This window comes from Contarinia nasturtii, unplaced genomic scaffold (genome assembly GCF_009176525.2).
Source record: "Contarinia nasturtii isolate CC-2019 unplaced genomic scaffold, AAFC_CNas_1.1 Cnas_scaffold_187, whole genome shotgun sequence".
Lineage (NCBI taxonomy): Eukaryota > Metazoa > Arthropoda > Insecta > Diptera > Cecidomyiidae > Contarinia > Contarinia nasturtii.
This window is the reverse complement of record NW_022197544.1, coordinates 4,297,224-4,313,457: the sequence shown is the minus strand read 5'-3', so window position 1 is coordinate 4,313,457 and position 16,234 is coordinate 4,297,224. Positions and strand designations below refer to the sequence as shown.

Here is a 16,234-nt window from a genome sequence, read left to right as displayed (position 1 = left end):
GATTGCACCTTTCATGTATGAACTCACATCAGCTGTCTAAATAGAACACATAATTCTCAAATGTTCCAAAGTGCTGATGCAAACAAAAAGATATACAAAAAGAGAAAAAGATAGATAGATAGAGAGAGAGAGTCAGTTTACATACCAACAAACAGATGTACATCATAGGCAAAACAAAATAGCTCAGGCAGATGATTTTGTTGCTGATGATGATGATAGTAAAAATCTTAATAGTAGAAGTGACGACGATGACGACAATTTGCGTCAGTGTTCGTCTCAAAATTGACAAGACGGTTGATATGTGCATGTGTTTGCGCGCCACCGAGTATATATGTATTGGTGGGAGCAAGCATATGGTCATCGACACTACTTCATGAAATTATTCGTACTTTTCTGTCCCTCTTCGTCTCTCACATTTATTTTGACCATTTTTTTTATTCATGTGACTAAACATTCTCTCTCACTATCGTTCATAAACTTAATAAACATTATGAAGTAATCACACCCACACAAAAAACGTTCACTTTGTTCATATTTTTTCCACTTTGAAGAAGAAACATACCCCAATTTAAATTCCATTGCTTGGTTTCATTTTCAAGTGGCGAATATGAAAATTCCTATGGAAATACTACCATTAACGTTCAGTGGCGTTCACTCAGCGCCGATGTTGGTTGGTTGTTTTATTTCGTTCGTCTCCACCTTTTTTATCAAATGGAAATATACTTTTGTCTTGTTTCACATTTTATGCATAACAATATGCATAACTTGCTGTGTTTTTCACTTCAATCAAAATATTCCTATCTATAATATAATTGCTATGTTTAAGAATGAATTCCATATTTCGAAATGAATCTGAAAAGAAAGAGACAATAACTGTGAAGTAGAAAACATTTACTTTTTTTGTGTGGATTTTATCATTCCACCTGGAATGTAAATCAAAATGATTCATTGAGATGTGCTCAAGTATGAAATTGACGCAAACAATTGTAATTTCCAAGCAATTATCTTGATTATTTCAATTGTAATCATAACAAATAAATCGGTCATCGCTTGTTTCAAATGAAAATCAATCGCAATTGCTTTTTTATTAAACAAAATCAAGCAAAAACAACAAAAACTGTGTAAATGGTTGTCAGTCAAATGTATTCATCTGTTGTTTTTTTATGCAAAAAGAAAAAAAAATTATTAACTCATCATTTGTTTGTTTTCTCTTCACTTCAATTCACAGAAAGTAGGATGCCGTATTTTGAAGGTATTTTCAAACATGTGCCCACAGAGTTCCGACCGGGTCGTACAGTGCATTGGCAAGGCAAAAGAATGCATGGATGCCATCAGCGATATTCTTGTGCTGATAAAAGAAGTGCCAATAAAAGGCTCAATACAAAGTTATGATCCAATCAATTACGATGACTACTTGGCCGACAAATATGGTGGATTTGGTGGAGATAATGCCGGTAATGGCGGAAATCGTAATAACAACAATAACAACCGCGGCGGAAACAGTGGCGGTGGCGGTGGCGGTGGCGGTAGCGGCGGTGGCAATGGAGGCCAAGGTATAAAACAAATCCTTAAATCACACGAAGAATTTCGCTCAAACGATTAAGAGAGTTAAACAAAACAAAAAAAAATGTTTTTATTTGATTAGGTCGCAACAATCGAGACAGAAGCTTTGAGCGCCGTGACAATAATCGCAACTTCAATCGAAGAAATGACGGTGGTGGACGTGGTGGTAATAATAACATGAGGTGAGTGTTTGAAATTCAATTTTAATAGTTCTTTTTGAAACGTATTTTCTGATCGTTTTTTTTCTGGTTTTCGTTGTCATTTTGCAGAGATCGTGATCGTAACAGTTTCATAAATCCATGGGCATCGAACCAACAGCCCCTGGGTGGTAACAATTTTGATGGACCAAATTTCAGTCAGTTTGGAAACAATGGCCTCGGTGGCATGGGCTACAATAATTTCAACAACCCGAACAATACAAGCAACACAAATAGCTTGATGAATGGATTTAATGGGCTCGGTAATAATCCAAATTTGGGCAACAACAGTGCATTTGATAACAGCATGGGCGGTAACATGGGTATGGGTGGTAACAACAATTTGGGAAATAATATGCCAAATAATCTTGGAAACAATGGACAAAATGATGAGAGTCGAGAAACTACACAAGTTACAATTCCAAAAGATGTAAGATTTTTCCCGGTTTCAATATCATGAAATGATTTTTCATATGCGTTTGTTTTTCTCTTTTTCTTATTTAGTTGGCTGGTGCTATCATTGGAAAAGCTGGAACACGCATACGAAGAATTCGTATGGAATCGAACGCCTTCATCACAATCGATGAACCAGCTCAAGGATCAACCGATCGCATCATCACAATTTCTGGCACAGCAAGGCAAATTCAATTGGCTCAATATTTGCTGCAGCAAAGGTAGGCAATTTAATATTCAAATATACACGGCCTTCATTTACCTCTTTCATTTGATTTATGTATTAAGTCATATATATTTTTGGTAAAAACAAAAAGTCATTTTGGTGTTGGATTTCGCATGCACTACGTATTTTTTTTGCATTGGGTAAATGGAACTAATCGCGCTAACAAACCTTCAGGAGTGAAAAATCGAAACACGCATATCATCGCAACTAAAACATTCTTTTTGGCATACTTTGTATGGAAGACTAGTGATTTTGTTGTTTGACATTTCGAAATTAACAAAAAATCTCTTGTCTTTCTACAATGTTTGCTGCTATCAGCATTTAATAATCCAATTTCATACACGGGAGACATACACACACAGTGTTGGGAAAATTTAATACCTACTATCTTATCTTTTTTATTAATATATGCTCATTTTTTTCACATTGTATTTAAAAATGTTGCTGAAAAAAATGATCGATATTTAAATTTATAACTAATTTGTTTGCATTTTTCTTTCCGTTAATTTTACAGTGTACGCGAACATCGACGAAATTAATAGCCAGCGTCAATACAGATGTTAACCATGTCCAGCCAGCAATAATCCATCGTGCGTTAAATACAACTCTAATTTCTCCTACACCTCCTCCTGCCACCTTAAAGTATGAACGAAGAATTCACCAGCCGCCGTATAAAAAATATTTGAAAAAAAAAACCACAATACTGGTTGCAATAATATATGATCTTCTAAAGTACATACCCACACCGCATTTAGCAGATGCAATCAATGTTTTTTTTCTTTAAAAAAATCTACAAAATGTAATAAAGAACAAATTATAGACACATTGAATGACCATAGAAATTCAGCCATTCCAACACAAAACAACAAGAATAAAACAACGAAAAGGATTTGTTTCATTTCAACGCGTAAATTTTATACAAATTGTGAATCACATTTAAAACAAACAATTTCGCTTCGTGTGTAAGAAAATAATAATAAATGAATGAACACTGAACCAAGTAATCAAGGCACAAAATGTCTTATACAAATTTAAATATTACACTGGGAAGTAAACCAAACAGACAATGAAAACATTTGAAACAAAAAAAAATAGTTTGCAATTAGTGTCACTCATCCAAACTCAATCCCAACTATTCAATAAATTAAATCAAATCAAAGAATTAAAATTAAAACAAAAATCTACATTTTTATTTTATTGTAACGCAACATTTTTATAGTAAATCTATGCCGAAACAAACATTTGAAAATACTGATATACACATATGTGACAATGAATACAAGAGAATTTCATAATTCACACGTCCATTTTTATCATGATAGTTTTGTTTCTTTTGTTACGGTCATTGTGGAATGAATTTGAATATCTTGTGCTCAAAACTTACTTTTATTAGCCACTTTGAAATGAATATATGTATTTTTTTCGATACATTTTTTGTTCGTGCATTTTGCATAATTAATTGAAGATGTTTTAAAAAAAATCATCGTACAACTCGAGTTAGTACTATAACTTTGTTATATAATGTTAGAACAACTTTGCTTAAGATTGTTTCTTCAGTTACGAAAAGCGAGAGGCCGACAAAAAAATGCCTGTGAAAAAAAGAACAGATATTTTTTTTTTCAACCAAAACGAACATTGTATGTGTATTCATTGGAACAAATTTGTGTCCCAGTATGTTCATTTGGTGAGTCGATGCGATTTTTAAAAAAATAAAAATAAAACAATAAATATAGAGAGAGAAATAGATGAACACAAATTTATATTTTTTAATCAGTTTTTTTTCTCACGCTATACATTTCTTGGTACATGAATGTATTATAGTATACAAACAAAATGAATGAAAAAAAAAACAAACACAAAAAATATTGATTGAATTATTTTACTTTGTTATATTACAATTTAAGGTCTTTTTTAACGTTCCAACTGTTTAAAAAAAAAATTAAATCGAGAAAATGTATAAAAAAGAATTATAAAAATAAAAGCTAAAAAATGGCTTCCAAAAAAATACAAATCATTTTCGTTTTATTCTTTTTTTTAGTTATAGTTTTTTTGCAGTGATTTCTAATAAATCTTAATTCAGATAAACCAGAAAGATGTTTGAAAAAAATTTAAACCGAGACAAATAAATTCAGTTTCCCATTTTAGTTCGCTTCCTTTCATATAAAAGTTAAACACTGTAACTCTTGTTGTAGCAAATCTGCGAAATGGATAAATTTAATGGTAGCATATCATTCAATTAAAAATCAATATATCCTCTGCTGCTCAAACATGTAATATTGCAATTCAATTACTTGAATCGATTTTCTGCAAATAAGAAAAAGTGCATTGATCCAAATGCATTCTCCACAAACAATACCGTCGGTCAAATTTAGAACATGAACTTTATGTCAATATGTATTTCTACAGTATAACACTAGATGGCGTTGCTGTGCACTCAAACAAGTGTCTTCTTTTTTGAATAACGGAATACAAACCTCATACTAACATCGTCAGTCAACTGGTGTACTCATATTTTTCGCGCTCAGTAAATGAACGGGCCGAATTTCGTTCACACATTCAACTCGTGCACATTGATTTTGATCGAAAAAACAGGATGGCAAATACGGAAAATGAGAACAGAAATGTACAAATTGAATCCAATAATATGGTAAGTAAAAGGATCATTTTTGTGCAATAGAAAAATCAGTCGAGGTGGTAATGCAATCAAAGTGTGCAATTAATTTTGTTTTTTTACAATGAAAAAGAATGTCGAAGAAAATTCATTGGAAGTAAGACCAGAAGATTTTGAGTCAGAGCGACTGGAATATTTACTCAAACAAGCTGAAGTCTATTCACATTTCGTGACACACGGTTCCAAGAAAAATAACAAACGCAAAGCGACCGAAACAACAGCGACAGTACCGTAAGTTGTAATTTGGCAAATGTCAAACACACAATAGTTATTGAGTTATTTGGAATTCAATTGGAATGTGTTTATCATTATTTTTCGGTTGAATTTTTCTTTAAACAAAACGAATTGTAGATCGAAAAAAGTACGACGCAGTAATGGAGATGTGTCGGACGATCTGAACGATTCAACTGTCAAAGTGAAATTTCAGTTTGACGAAACACCATCATATATTGTTGGTGAAATGCGTGACTATCAGATCCGAGCACTGAATTGGTTAATAACGCTGTATGAAAATGGCATCAATGGCATTTTGGCTGATGAAATGGGCTTGGGTAAGTTGGAATTGAGTGGAAATATAGTTTCATCTTATGTTGTAGCAACTAAATTCAACGAATTCGTTTCGTTTCACAGGCAAAACTCTTGAAACCATCTCAATGTTGGGATATCTGAAACAGTATGAGTAAGTATCACATTTCGATTTGTATAAACAATCCAAAATCATGTGTTGCATGGTTCTCGTTGATTTGTAGAAAAGTAAATGGGCCCCATTTAATCGTTGCGCCGAATTCAACGCTCCAAAATTGGATGAATGAAATTCAAAAATTTTGTCCGTCTCTGACTGGCTACATTTTGATCGGTGAAAAACAATCGCGTTCGGATATTTTGAAAAAAATGAAAAATTCGAAGAAATGGAATGTTTGCATTACATCGTATGAGATTTGTTTGATAGAAAAAGGTCCACTGAAACGATTCCATTGGAAGTATGTGATTGTTGACGAAGCACATCGCATCAAAAACGAACAGTCAAAACTGAGCAAAGCATTACGAACATTCAATTCAGTAAACCGTTTACTTCTAACCGGTACACCGTTGCAGGTAAATAGACAGACTGAATTCACTGAAAATTTAACGAATGATGAAGTGATTAACAGTTATTTATTTGCTTGTAGAACAATCTTCATGAGCTGTGGGCATTGCTGAACTATTTGTTGCCAACCGTGTTTGCAAGTTCAGATGATTTTGATACATGGTTCGATTCGAACAATTGTTTGCGTGGAAACAATGACATTGTTAAGCGTTTGCACACAATTCTCAAGCCGTTCATGCTTCGCCGTATGAAGGCCGATGTGGAAAAGACGCTTTTGCCAAAGAAAGAATTGAAATTGTTTGTTGGACTGACATCGATTCAACGTCAAACATACAAAAAGGTGCTATTGAAGGATATTCAAACGTTAAACTCGGTAACCGGACAGCTATCACAAAAGGTGCTCAAAACCATTATGATGGAACTTCGCAAAGCAGTCAACCATCCATATTTGATTGATGGCGTTGAACCTGGCCCTCCATATACCACCGATCAACACTTGGTAATTAAAATCGAACGCAACACAAATTGATTGAAATTGAATTGTTAACATATATGCTTTGCAATAGGTTGATAGCTGTGGTAAAATGATGGTATTGGATAAACTTTTGGCAAGACTAAAAGCACAAGGTTCACGGGTCGTTCTCTTCACTCAGTTCGTAATTATGTTGAACGTCTTTGAAGATTATTTGACTTGGCGCGGATATCAATATTGCCGTTTGGATGGCAGTACACCGTTTGAAGACCGCGTTCAAAGCATCGAAGAATTCAATGCAGAAAACAGCGAAAAATTCATATTCATTTTAAGCACCCGGGCTGGTGGCTTAGGTATTAATTTGACCACCGCTGACACCGTGATTGTCTATGATTCGGATTGGAATCCACAATCGGATTTCCAGGTAAAAAGCATTTTTGTTTTAGAAAAAAGTGCGCCAACATATCTTAAATTGGCGAACGATCTTTTTATCAATCAAAAATCACGAACATTTCGAAACATTAATACCAACAGATTAAAGAGTGATTCTCATCTTTCTGCTTTCAGGCAATTGATCGTGTTCATCGTATTGGCCAAACAAAACAGGTTCGCGTTTTTCGATTTATCGCTGAAAATACGATCGATGAGCGCATTGTTCAACGTGCAGAACTTAAGTCACGTTTGGATAAATTGATTATACAAAAAGGTAACCAAATGGATGTAGAGACGGATGGCCAGCGAAAAAATGCCACACTGGATATGATAAGATTTGGTGCTGAGCATATTTTATCAGCAAAAGATGGTGACGATGTTATTGATATTGATATCGAGAAAATTTTGAAAGATGGTGCATTGAAAACGGCCGAAGAAGAAGAGAAATTTGCAAAATATGGTGAAAATGAATTGCGTCATCTAACATTTGATGATGTGTCAAGCGTATCATTGTATCAATTCGAGGGTTTTGATTTTCGTAAAAAGCAAGAATCATCAGTAGACAACGAAGAAATGGACGGCGTCCGAGGTGTACGAAAGGCACGATTGAATCGAAAATCCTATAATGGTAACGTGTCAGGCATACTTTACTATTCCATTACTCTACAATTCTGTTCCATTACTTATTGACTAATTTCCATTCTTTTCTTTCTGATTAACCCTAGGTAACGAGACATTGGATGGAGAAAATCTCATCAGATTGTATCAACATCAATTGTATCCGAAAAAATTGTACAATATGACTGAAGATGGTGAATATTTGGATCTATCGCATGGCACCAAACGCAAAGAGGCGCTAATGCAACAAGGCTTCACCAATTGGACCGAAGAGAATTTCAGTCAATTTTGCGATGCAATGAACCAATTTGGTCGAAATGATATGCACAATATTGCAAAAATGGTGAAAGGAAAAACTGTGGATGATGTCATCAAGTACAGTTCAGCATTTTGGGCACGTGGCCGTCAAATCATGGAAGATTTTGATGAAATTGTTAAGGAAGTTGGACAACACGAAAAAATGACAGTAAAAATAGCAGCAAATAAGAAGATTGATCAACGAGAATTTTGGCGCCAAGTTGAGCCAACAACCGACACCAAACATCCACCAGTTTCAACACTCATTTCTAATGTGGTCGCACCGAAAAAAATCGATATTTCCAGTCAACGAGCATTTTGGACCAATTCCACAAATTCACTACCGTCGGCAACGTCAACTTCGTCCTCATCGTTGCAACAAGGAAAAAGCACCTACTCGATGTACATGAAACAATTTTCTAAGGCCGACAAGACGCTTATTTACAGTGACAGTGAATCCAGTGACAGCGACGATGATTAGAAGCAACAATTATCATAGTTTTTTCGACCCATATTGTGCCTCATTATCTTAAGCGATCTATTATTTTCTTTTCTTTTCTCAACACAATCGACTACAATTTCAATACAATATTGAATTCTGAAAACTCATGACAAAATATAATCGAGTGTATTTTCTTCATTTTGGAATATCATCAAAATCGGTTAAAATTCGTTGTATTGATTACACAAAAACAATCGTTTAGATTATAAGTGACATATCCATATTGTTTTTGTCTTAAATAAAACAATCGTTGTTTATTTACATGTGACAATCGAGCTCTTATTTTATTTTGCATTTTTCTCTCTGAGTTCGTAAAATAGTACGTGTTAGCACATATTGTTTAAGTTCACTTCATTGTACCGTTTACACAGTGTGCGTGCGCATATTATTCGGATTTGGTGCAAAACATAACCCCTTCGTCTGAGAACCATGACATTGCAAGTTAATTTTTAAATTTAACCACACGCTGTTTCACTTGATGGCGCGTCAGTCGGTGTACAAATAAAATGATCTGGTCCATTTTGCATGTGCATTCATTCTCTCACTCAAACAGACAGTATAACGGACAGTGTGTACTTGATTAAAGCATTTGCATTGACTTTTGATATTTACTTTGGTAATTTGAAAATTGACCGTATTGTAGTGTTTATTGTGATTATATCTTCGACAAAAAAAATAAAATAATGGCTGAAGCGATGGAGGTGGACGATACTAAAATTGGCGATGAAAATTCCAATTCGAAAATTGTAAGTAAACACTTGTGATGGTTTTTCGCTGAAAAAAAAAATTATCCTACAAATGTTTGTGTATGCAAATTTATTGAATGTAAGGTGGATGTGTCACCGAAAGAAAGTTTTTTAAGTCCGAAACAACAAAAGCGACTGGATTATTTATTGGCACAAGCCGAAATTTTCACACATTTTGTGGGCAATTCACCAAAGCAAGCGGCGAAACAAAAAATGGCGCTTATACGTGAAAAAAAGTGAGTTTTGACAGGTCCACTTACAACAAGTCAGCGTTCGACACTCTACTCTCAATGGCACACTTCACTCTCTTTTTCCCGAACAAGGTTACCATCAACAAATCGCCGCCGAAATAAAGGCAATGACGAAGAAAGCGATATTGAAGACGATGAAACGACAACGGGCATACGATTTGATACAACCCCAACGTGGATCAAAGGCGAAATGCGTGATTATCAATTGCGCGGTTTGAATTGGATGATTGCATTATACGAACAGGGCGTGAACGGCATCTTGGCCGATGAAATGGGCTTAGGTACATGACAGCAACTCTAACTACTTTACACAAAAAACCATTTTTAACCGATTTTTGTTCAATTTTGAATAGGTAAAACATTGCAAACAATATCAGTTCTTGGTTATTTGAAACATTGCCGGTAAGACTTGCGCATTTTTTAAAAAGAATCGATATTCGAATATTAAGATACTGTGGATAATTTTAGATCAATCAACGGTGCATTTTTGGTCATTGGACCGAAGTCAACACTTCGTAACTGGTACAACGAAGTCAATCGATTTTGTCCATCGCTCAGAGCGCTCATTTTGATTGGCGACAAAGAGGAACGCGACAAGGTGGTACGTGAAATGGACGATCGAATGTCATGGGATTGTCTTTTAACAACATATGAAATGATTTTATCCGAAAAAAGTCGATTGAAACGGGTTCATTGGAGATATCTTGTCGTTGATGAAGCTCATCGTTTAAAAAACGAAAATAGCAAATTGAGTACAATCTTGCGCACATTTCATTCTGACAACCGACTGTTGCTTACAGGAACACCGTTACAGGCATGTATTCAGTACTATCATTGCAAACACATTTCTCGCAACTAAAGCGAATCAAACAATTCTCATACCTTTCCATTTACAAACAGAATAATTTGCACGAACTGTGGGCACTGTTGAATTTTCTCTTGCCAGATGTGTTTGCTAGTTCCGCTGATTTCGATACATGGTTTGATTCTGATGACTGTCTCAGAGGTAGCAAGTTTTGTCAGGAATGATTTGAATTTATTTTCAATTGTTTTGTTTTTACTTTTGTGATTCGACATTTAGGCAACAATGAGATTGTCAATCGATTGCGGGCCATTTTAAAGCCATTCATGTTGCGCCGAATCAAGGCTGAAGTGGAAAAATCACTTCTACCAAAAATCGAAGTGAAATTGTTTGTTGGTTTAACACCATTACAACGTGAAACATATAAGAAGGTTCTACTGAAAGAGGTCAAGAAAATTGATGCATTTGGCGATGAATCCACTAAATCGATCAGCAACATTTTAATGGAATTACGAAAGGCGTCCAACCATCCATATTTAATTGATGGCGTTGAACTTGGCCCGCCATATACCACCGATATGCATTTAGTAACCAGCTGTGGTAAAATGATGGTATTGGATAAACTTTTGGCAAAACTAAAGGCACAGGGTTCGCGTGTTGTTATGTTCAGCCAATTTGTGATAATGCTCGACATTTTGGAGGATTATTTAACGTGGCGTGGCCATGAATTCCGTCGTTTGGATGGAAACACACCGTATGAAGACCGTGCAACCAACATCGATGAATTTAATGCGGAAAATAGCAACATTTTTCTTTATTTGATTTCAACACGTGCAGGAGGCTTGGGTAATATGAAAAACAAAAATTAATTAAATTAAGACATGATTCGATCAAATCCATCAAGACTTTTCAATATTTGTTGTATCGAACGTTTCATTGTGCACAGGTATCAATTTGGCTACGGCTGATACCGTCATCATCTACGATTCGGATTGGAATCCACAGCCAGACTTTCAAGCGATCGATCGGGTGCATCGCATTGGTCAAAAGAAACAGGTGCGTGTATTTCGATTGGTCTCCGAAAATACAGTCGACGAACGAATTGTTCAACGCGCTGAAATAAAGTCCCGTTTGGATAAAATGGTAATTCAACTTAATTTTTTCATTATATGTTTCCGATTATTTTTCGATTATTCTCCGATTACTTATCGATTATTTTAAATTTTATTCTTTTCTTTTGTGATTCTCCCCTTAGGTAATTCAACAAGGCCGTACGGTTGATAAGAGAATCAGCGAAATAACGAAAGGCATGAAACGAGACATGATTCGATTTGGCGCTGAACAGATACTATCATCATCAGATGGATCCAATGTAATCGACATTGATATTGATAAGATTTTGAAAAGAGGTGAAGAAAAAACGGCCGAAGAGAATGCCAAATATGCCGAAATGGGCGAAAGTGAACTGACAACATTGACATTAGAAGAGGCTTCAAGTACATCAATTTATCAATATGAAGGCACTGATTTTCGTACAAAACAAAAGAGAGGCGCCGATGATACATACGAATTGCGCAAACGAAAGCAATACAATTTTCCAATGATGCCATCGTCGCCCATACCAGTGCCAGCCATTCCTCGAAACATGAAACTTTTGCATGATTTTCATTTTTATCCAAAGGAACTATACGAAATGTGCGAAAGTGATGGACGTATTAATATGGCAATCGATCGTGAAACAAAAGAAAGTTTGATGAGCAAAGGTTTTGTAAATTGGTCACGAAACGATTTAAAATTGTAAGTTCAATTTCGATTTAAATTTTACGTTATACTAATAACAATTCATTCGAAGATATGTCGACGCAATGGCAGAATGTGGGCGCGACAATTTGACCGACATTTTTGAAAAAGGTTTGATTCCTGGCAAAACATTGAATGAACTGACTCAATATCATCTCGTATTTTGGCAACGTGGTAAAACCGAAATAAAAACATTCGATCGCTGTATTAAGCCATTGGTGAAAAAAGAAATGGCCGAAAAGCTGATAGAGCATTCCATTGAAGCATTTGAGTGGAAAATGACTAGCTATCGTTGCATCGAAGTGGAACTTACGATTAAAGGAATGCGAAAATCAAACTATACACGTGAACATGACACTTTCATTTTAATGTCATTACAAAAACACGGCATTCATAATCCAAATGTCTACAGTTTGATGCGTCGAGAAATTTCGTAAGTTTGCTCTAAAAAAAATATATGAGAAAAAAATGAATAAAACCTAAATCTTCGAAAGTATAAATCTATCATAAAATTTATATATTGGCTTTTGTAGATTATCAAAGCGATACTGTTTCGATTGGTATTTACGTAGCCGCACGGAAGCTGAGCTTCAAAAACGCAGTCACGCCTTACTCCAATTAATCATTGCCGAGTATACTGAGCACATGGCAAAAAACACATCAGCCGCATCAGATACTGCAGTACAGGCCGGAAACAGTACACACAACGCCAAGAAGGGATCTTCCCAACAGAAAACAAAGTTGAACATGACAGCATTCACATAATTTAATTCATACATACTTTTAACGTATGTGAATGAAAATTATGTGAATTGTTAGTTAAATTTTTAATTTTCAAAAAAAAAAAAAACAAATCACCGACCATTTTGGAATTTTTTGATAAAAAAAAGGACAATAATATGTCAGTATAATTTTTTTTAGTTTTAAGCTTTTTATCGGATCAGATTTTTGCATATATTTGAAGAACCAAGAAATTGACAATACCGTTTATATATGAATGAAAAATTGCAGTGCAAATAATATTACGACAAAATCTAATTGGATTTTTTTTTTAAATCTGATTGAAAGCCAAAACGATAATTTTAAAGACGTTCAAAGAGAACTGTGGAACAAATGCTAAAAAAACCATGTAAAAGAAAGTATGAATAAAAAAAATAATTTGCGTTAACATTTATTGTTGAATTTTATTCATTCTCTTGGAGAGTGTTTGCATAATCTCGGAATTGTTCTAACTAAATAAATCAGTTTTACATAGAAATCAACAAATCGAATTGTTTTTCAATTGCATTGATTTTTCGGGCGTCCTCTCCACGGTTTCGCATATATTCCATCAGTTTTGTGAACGCTGTTGAAAAGAATAAAGAGAAAAACTTAATTACAATTTCTTCATGTCTAAAAATCGGATGTTTTTTCTTTCATACCTAGTTTGTCTTCAGCATTCATCATAGCCGAGATGATGGTCATCTGATCATTTTTGAAAATGCCATGCATAATATTGACTATTGGAAGATTTTGATGAACAAATTCTGATTTGAGAATCGTGAAAATTTCCCGTAATATATTCAAGGTAAATTGAGCGCCCAAAATTCGACCGATGTCAGCATTGTAAATACCCTGCAATGCAACGCAATAAACAAAACTCAATTAGCATTTGCCATTATATTGTGCGTTATTCAAAATTACCTTGAGCACCGTAAATTTTTGTGCATCATCTTTAATCGAAGACCATGTTTTATAGAATTGCGCTGAATTCTTTGGTATCACCAAATCAACTGGTATGATGTGTGGAATTTTTTCGATGACCGGCATTTTGTTCGATTTGGATTTTTTGGTATTGGCAATTGATTTATTGTTCTTTTGCGATGTTTGATCGATATTCGATTCGGAAGTTGATTCAACGATTCGATTTGAATCGATCATAGCCGGTGCCGATGTAGTCTTTTCGTTGCTATCAACGATTGTAATACTCTTCAGCGGTTGATTTGATCGTAAGTGTGGTGGTTTAGTCACAAAATCAATGCTTTCAAAACCATCTTTGCCGTCAAACTGTGATGTCCATGCAATTTTTTTGGCCACCGATTCAACCTTCAAATCACGTTGTGTTACTATATTTTTGCTACCTTTCGATATACCATCAAGTCGACTTAAGCTACGTTTTGCTTCAGCATTTTTCGGATCGATAAGAAGAATACATTTGTAATCGTTAATTGCCACTTGCAAATCACCTTTCATTTGTTCATATGCTTGTGCTCGCCGATAATACGCTTTGACCGCCAGGTTATCCAGTTCAATTGCCTTTGTACAATCCTGAATGCATTCCGTGAATTCGTTTCGTTTCAAATAACACAACGCTCGATTTGTATAAAAAACAGCTTCACTGCCATTCAATCGAATTGCTTCTGTGTAATAATGTATGGCCTTTTGGTATTCACCGGTTTTAACATGATCATTTCCACGTTGCTTGAACTCATCGGCTTTTTCAGCATTCGATTTATTAATGTGATTCAATTGACCTTTGCGAGGGGCTTCAGTCTGTGCTGCTGATGTCGACGCTTTCGAATCATTCAACGGATTTTTTTCAGTTTCTCCGCCGCTTGATGTCGGCTTAACACTTTTCGGTTTATAATAATTAAACTGACTGTGATCCGGTATCTCGTTTGATTTTTTTGTTGATGTTGCTTGATCACTTGTCGATGGTTCAACATCGGAGGCTGGTGGTTTTTGACTTCTTATCATATAACTTTGATCGAATGCCTAAAAATACAAATGAAAAAAAGAGAAACATGAATACATAGAACAAAAATAATGAAATATATAAGTAACCTCTTCATCGGGTGCCGTGTTGCGTTTGGCATCCTGTTCTTTTACGTCTTTTTCCCATGCATACAAACTATTTACCGCATCACGAATTTGATTGACTTTTTGCATAGCTTGTACTTGTGTTTCTAAATCCGACATGGTTTCAAAATTTATTTTCCCCTTTGATTCGATAATAAATGAAAATTACACCAAAAATTCACCAAAAAAAAACATACAATTTTGAACCGATGAATTTGCGCGATTCACATTCGCTATCAACAAAAGCAACTGTCAAACGAATGACTTGAGATTTGTTTATTAGGTTGCTATCGCAGTTTGTTTGCGATGAATGTTCTGGAGATTTAATTGATTATTTTGTTATTCTTGATATATTGGATTTTTTTTATTGAATACTTTTATGAAAATATTTTCGAAAATGTCTTGCACACAATTTGGCAAAAACAATAGAAAAAGGTATGCAAATAATAATGTTTAATGTGTATGGAAAAACTGAATTGAAATGTGAATGCGTGCGTTCAGTATGCACCGTCAAAAGTACTTAAGTTTTGAGCAGGTTCTCACATGGTTTTGTAATGTGGCCCGGTCAGTTATTAAGTACGTTGTGGTTTTGTTACCCGCTATTCGGTGAAATTTGTATTAGCTACAGCCGATACTCGAACCGTTTACAGCACCAAAAGTACTTAAGAAAAGTGTCTCTGGCTATCACCAAAAATAATTCAAAACATGCTTTCAACGATTCCAATGGGAATTTGAAGAAAAGCTTTAATGGAACACAATTTTAAAAGTTCGAAGTGAAAAATGGAATGAGAAGCAGCAAAAAGATATGAACGTTAATAATTGTGTTAACACACCATTTATTCAAATTACTCAAAATAATTAGTATGGAACGGAAAAAAACGAATGAGAAGAAAAAATCAACAATCATGTTGGTAGTTCTCACGTGTATACGTTGTGAAATGATGAAAAATGAAGATAAATTTGTGATTTTCGTGGTCATTTATATGGAAAATAAAAAAATAACTGCGAATTACTCGGGCAATTGCAATGCAGATGCACTAAGCGCTAGGCGAAGTGGGCGAACATTTGGGAAAAATGATCATTTTAAATGTGCACCTTGTAATTAAGTGTGTATTTGAAGCAAGAGAATTGAGCGAAAAACTGTTGGAACCGGTCAAATGTTCTGTGTTGATTTGAAACACACTGCATTTCGTTTATCATCAATTATGAAGTCATTTTGTTGTTGTTTGTGTTCTATTTCAGTTTCGTTCTAGCTCGTTCATTCGCACACTGACATGGG

General features: G+C 34.8%; 4 protein-coding genes across 10 annotated transcripts in view; 3 read left to right on the top strand and 1 right to left on the bottom strand.

The window, feature by feature from the left end:
• LOC116336648 (poly(rC)-binding protein 2) overlaps window positions 1-4,139 on the top strand; it is a 61,029-nt gene extending 56,890 nt beyond the window's left edge. For all 7 annotated transcript variants that reach the window (XM_031760627.1, XM_031760629.1, XM_031760628.1 and 4 more), the window contains 5 exons: window positions 1,229-1,553; window positions 1,646-1,745; window positions 1,833-2,190; window positions 2,265-2,434; window positions 2,954-4,139. In XM_031760627.1, coding sequence (XP_031616487.1) covers window positions 1,229-1,553; window positions 1,646-1,745; window positions 1,833-2,190; window positions 2,265-2,434; window positions 2,954-2,978 — 978 coding nt within the window. In that variant the 3' untranslated portion in view covers window positions 2,979-4,139. The remainder of the gene's footprint in view (window positions 1-1,228; window positions 1,554-1,645; window positions 1,746-1,832; window positions 2,191-2,264; window positions 2,435-2,953) is intronic.
• A 793-nt stretch (window positions 4,140-4,932) lies between these two features.
• Window positions 4,933-8,759, top strand: LOC116336588 (chromatin-remodeling complex ATPase chain Iswi-like). Its single transcript, XM_031760520.1, has 9 exons — window positions 4,933-5,086; window positions 5,184-5,341; window positions 5,462-5,661; window positions 5,741-5,789; window positions 5,860-6,205; window positions 6,280-6,696; window positions 6,764-7,093; window positions 7,237-7,729; window positions 7,827-8,759. Exons 1-9 carry the CDS (start codon window positions 5,033-5,035, stop codon window positions 8,495-8,497), a joined length of 2,718 nt encoding a protein of 905 aa, XP_031616380.1. The 5' UTR covers window positions 4,933-5,032; the 3' UTR covers window positions 8,498-8,759.
• Window positions 8,760-9,006: 247 nt separating this feature from the next.
• Window positions 9,007-12,979, top strand: LOC116352311 (chromatin-remodeling complex ATPase chain Iswi-like). Its single transcript, XM_031784815.1, has 11 exons — window positions 9,007-9,264; window positions 9,349-9,500; window positions 9,588-9,796; window positions 9,869-9,917; window positions 9,984-10,329; window positions 10,416-10,521; window positions 10,597-11,163; window positions 11,264-11,460; window positions 11,573-12,114; window positions 12,170-12,550; window positions 12,651-12,979. The coding sequence occupies exons 1-11, from the start codon at window positions 9,202-9,204 to the stop codon at window positions 12,880-12,882; spliced, it is 2,844 nt and encodes a 947-aa protein (XP_031640675.1). The 5' UTR covers window positions 9,007-9,201; the 3' UTR covers window positions 12,883-12,979.
• A 293-nt stretch (window positions 12,980-13,272) lies between these two features.
• Window positions 13,273-15,353, bottom strand: LOC116352312 (RNA polymerase II-associated protein 3). The gene is made up of 4 exons (XM_031784816.1): window positions 14,941-15,353; window positions 13,801-14,871; window positions 13,539-13,731; window positions 13,273-13,462 (listed from the first exon to the last, which is right to left on the bottom strand). The coding sequence occupies exons 1-4, from the start codon at window positions 15,073-15,075 to the stop codon at window positions 13,365-13,367; spliced, it is 1,497 nt and encodes a 498-aa protein (XP_031640676.1). The 5' UTR covers window positions 15,076-15,353; the 3' UTR covers window positions 13,273-13,364.
• Window positions 15,354-16,234: the final 881 nt, after the last annotated feature.

Coding starts and splice junctions, on each gene's coding strand:
- LOC116336588 (XM_031760520.1), top strand. CDS start 5,033: ATGGCAAATACGGAAAATGAGAACAGAAATGTACAAATTGAATCCAAT. Junction 5,087..5,183: donor AAATTGAATCCAATAATATG/GTAAGTAAAAGG, acceptor ACAATGAAAAAG/AATGTCGAAGAAAATTCATT. Junction 5,342..5,461: donor GAAACAACAGCGACAGTACC/GTAAGTTGTAAT, acceptor AACGAATTGTAG/ATCGAAAAAAGTACGACGCA.
- LOC116352311 (XM_031784815.1), top strand. CDS start 9,202: ATGGCTGAAGCGATGGAGGTGGACGATACTAAAATTGGCGATGAAAAT. Junction 9,797..9,868: donor GGCCGATGAAATGGGCTTAG/GTACATGACAGC, acceptor AATTTTGAATAG/GTAAAACATTGCAAACAATA. Junction 10,522..10,596: donor TTCTGATGACTGTCTCAGAG/GTAGCAAGTTTT, acceptor TTCGACATTTAG/GCAACAATGAGATTGTCAAT.
- LOC116352312 (XM_031784816.1), bottom strand. CDS start 15,075: ATGTCGGATTTAGAAACACAAGTACAAGCTATGCAAAAAGTCAATCAA. Junction 13,732..13,800: donor AAAAATTTACGGTGCTCAAG/GTAATTTTGAAT, acceptor GTTGCATTGCAG/GGTATTTACAATGCTGACAT. Junction 13,463..13,538: donor GAATGCTGAAGACAAACTAG/GTATGAAAGAAA, acceptor TCTTTTCAACAG/CGTTCACAAAACTGATGGAA.